General features: G+C 38.4%; 1 protein-coding gene across 5 annotated transcripts in view; it reads right to left on the reverse strand.

Moving 5' to 3' along the window:
- SGO2 (shugoshin 2) overlaps positions 1–3,237 on the reverse strand; it is a 12,858-nt gene extending 9,621 nt beyond the window's left edge. Inside the window, exons 1-2 of one of the 5 annotated variants that reach the window (XM_017728377.1) lie at positions 1,452–3,235; positions 167–260 (exon numbers count right to left, since the gene is read on the reverse strand). In XM_017728377.1, coding sequence (XP_017583866.1) covers positions 167–221 — 55 coding nt within the window. In that variant the 5' untranslated portion in view covers positions 222–260; positions 1,452–3,235. Of the gene's footprint in view, positions 1–166; positions 261–1,451 lie in introns of all 5 variants that reach the window. The other 4 variants (XM_017728363.1, XM_017728381.1, XM_017728369.1 and 1 more) reach the window with 4 other exon arrangements.

The raw sequence follows: 3,237 nt of genomic DNA on the forward strand, positions 1-3,237 counted from the left end.
CGGAGCGCGCCTCACGCTGCCCGGGAGCTGCGCCTTCCGCAGGGAACGCGCACAGCCCCGCCGGGACGGCTCCGTGCAATCCCGGCCCCTGTGGACAGCCACAGCCGCGGGAAAGGCGCTGTAGAGGCCACATACATGCAGAATCTCCCATGTTAAAACAGTTCACCTGTGCTCTTGCATTCGGTCACGGACGTTTCAGAAGTGGGATATGCGTAAATCATTAACGGCTAATTCACGGTTCCGGCTCTTTGGTGACATCTCTGCGTGTTTTAAAAAGGAGTGGGCTGTCTATAACTTCTCAGCTATGTATCTTTGAAAACCATTTTAAATACCAACCATTAATGACATACAAGTAAGTTTAAGAAAAATAGATATTAAGAGTATGAACGCTTAGCATCGATCTCAGTGCCCTGTGAGGAAGGGAGTAGAAAACTCCAGATACTCCACTTAGCTGTCAGAGATTTATAGGAAGAGTTTAAGGTGTTTGGCTTTCAGTTCAAAGATTTCCTTTAGGTTTAAGGGAGAAAAACATGTAATTCCTTCTCAATGGCAAGTTACATTTCTTTCTGGCTGATTTTGAGCTATTACTAATACATGGAATAACAAACAAAATAGACAGGCATCAGGGCAGTTAGGAAGACAACAGTGATAAATTTACAGCCTAGTAGATTATATGCTACCTGCATATCTACAGACTTGCAAGGGCAGGAATTCTCTGCCAACAGAATCTGAGCAAGCCCACTTTTAATGTGGTTCAGGTATTATTAGGAGTTTGAATTGCATGGAAGTGTTTTAGTCTAATTAAATGTTTTTCCCCAAGATCTCTTCTGAGTCCAAAAGCTCTTTAACACTCTCTTCACATACATTCTCTTTCACTGGCAATGTGTGCCCAGTTATACCATTAGCTCACGTGGACATTAATTGCAAAATTTGATCCAGGAATTGGTAATTTTGGAGTAAGCAGAGTTAATGTTTTATTTGAAGATTTACAGAGATGCAGAAGGTTGAAATAAAAAACAGCATCAGTTTCTGTAATGTATTAATTGTCACAAAAACCTTGCCTTGCTGTGTGCTAACATTACAATATGCTATAAAGTAAGTCAAAGGAATCACACATGAAATATCAGTAGCATTATGTGAAAATGGATCTTCATGAATGTACTAATTTCACAGTCTGCTCTAAAGAGCATCTAGAGAGTCTCTCTCTTCTACCTTTTATAGTGAATGATGTATGACAGAGTTCTCAGTGTGGCCCTGAAGCTGCAAAACCCTATGCTTCTATGCAAAACCCTTAAAATACAGCTTTGATCCAGCACGTCATATATTTTTGGTACATTTTCCCTTACAAGGAAACTTGGAAGTGATTGTAGCCACTATAAACTCTGGCCAAATAAAAGAGCAAATAACCTTACATAACTTTAAAAATAGAAAACCAATCAAATAAAACTTACCTCCTTCTCCTTTCCACAAAGCAGTGTTTTCCTCCAGATACAACAACGTGCTTTCATTTCCTCCAATTCCACAATGGTCTCAAGTCTTGAAGAGGCAATCACTGATTTGCTTCCATTTAGTGTTTATGTCACTACTGCAGGCAATAAATTTAAAACAAAATGAGAAGTATTGCATTTCCACCCATGGTCATACTTTCCTTCACACTTCACTCAGGAACTCCCACACTGTAACACTTCACATGTAAAAATCTGCAGTTAATTGCCAGCTACTCAAAGTGGGGAAGAACTTAAAGCACTGCCAACTTTCACAGCCTATATATCTTAAATGTATATTAAGAGCAGAATTATGGGTTTCAGTCACTTGGGATCATATGACTGGTCTTTAAACTGAATAGAAATGAAAGGTAGTGAGGGAAAAACACACAGACTGTTGTGAAAGCTCTAATCATGTGGGAACTGAATTTGTACCTTACTAGATACCTACATATTCTGTCTGAGAAGAATCTTGGTTGAGGAATTAATCCTGTAGGGCCTAATAAAGTGTGAGCTATGACTAAAGCACTTCTGGTGCGTGGATTATGTAGAACAGCTTCTCCCTCTGTGGATTTTCTGATGTCCAACAGGACCCAAGCTCATGCTATAGCTTTTCCTGAAATTACAGTATTAAGAACCAATCTTCCTCTAATCACAGCCCTTCTTGCACAAGCTTCATGAAAAATCCATTTCTTAATGCCTCTTGCCTCTCTGTCAAATTTGACTGAAATTAGTAAGCTTAAAGGTGAAAAGAAGCATGGAAAGCTGCAGCTTCATTAAGTGAATGTTTTAGAGTGAGAAAGGCTGGAGTTTGCACTTACACTGTAACATTTGACAACAATGGCCACATTTAAGTTGCAATTGCTATGCATGAACAATTCCCAGTGAGTAAGGGAAAACATATCCTTACAAAAGATACAGTTAAATTAGATACCATTATTCCCCGAAAACAATCTGTTATACTTATTTTCACTTGTTTTACAGTAAATCCAACATCCATGAATTATCAGCCTGTATTGCATTCAGTCACATGTAACTTGTGTTAATTCATTAGACATTAAACATCAGAGACCTGGCCTCTGGGTACACTCTTGGCCAAGAACTGTCCAGGGAGCACAGGAGAGCCATGGTGCTTGGCATGCCATTCCCTCTCTTTGCTGCAACTGGAGCATGATTAGATGCCAAGAAAAATGAAACACGTTTCCTTTATGGCTTTACTAAATGGCTTGAACTGCCATTCTAATGCAAATCTGCATTAAGATAAAAAGAAGTGAGTTTTAAGTAGTAAGTGATCGCTCAAAGTTACACAATTTCAAAGAGAATTTATTATCGCCCTACTAGGACCAGATGATGATTTATGTGATTTATACGGCTCTTGCCTTTAATGTTTTTCACTTGACTGAAGGGAAATCTGAATTAAAAGTTTATTGTCCTAAATATTAACTGAAAACACTGTAGCCTATGAATATTTAGGTATTCTCAAAAATAAAAGTGTAGTAACAGACCAGAATAAAGCAAGCACAAGCTGCTCTGAGTTAGACATTGTTTGATTTGACCCTGTAGAAAGTGAAGTGGTTGAACTTCACTGGCTGAAGTTTTAAATACCTTAAATTGGTGACAAAACACCTCCAAAAGGAAATCATGACTAAAAAATTAGGATGATACAAGATGAAAATCAATAGGAATTGCAGATATAACTGAGTAAACTATTTAAATACAATATAGGCACATTTGTTATATGTGCAGCGTACAG

Source organism: Corvus brachyrhynchos, unplaced genomic scaffold, assembly GCF_000691975.1.
Source record: "Corvus brachyrhynchos isolate BGI_N302 unplaced genomic scaffold, ASM69197v1 scaffold370, whole genome shotgun sequence".
Lineage (NCBI taxonomy): Eukaryota > Metazoa > Chordata > Aves > Passeriformes > Corvidae > Corvus > Corvus brachyrhynchos.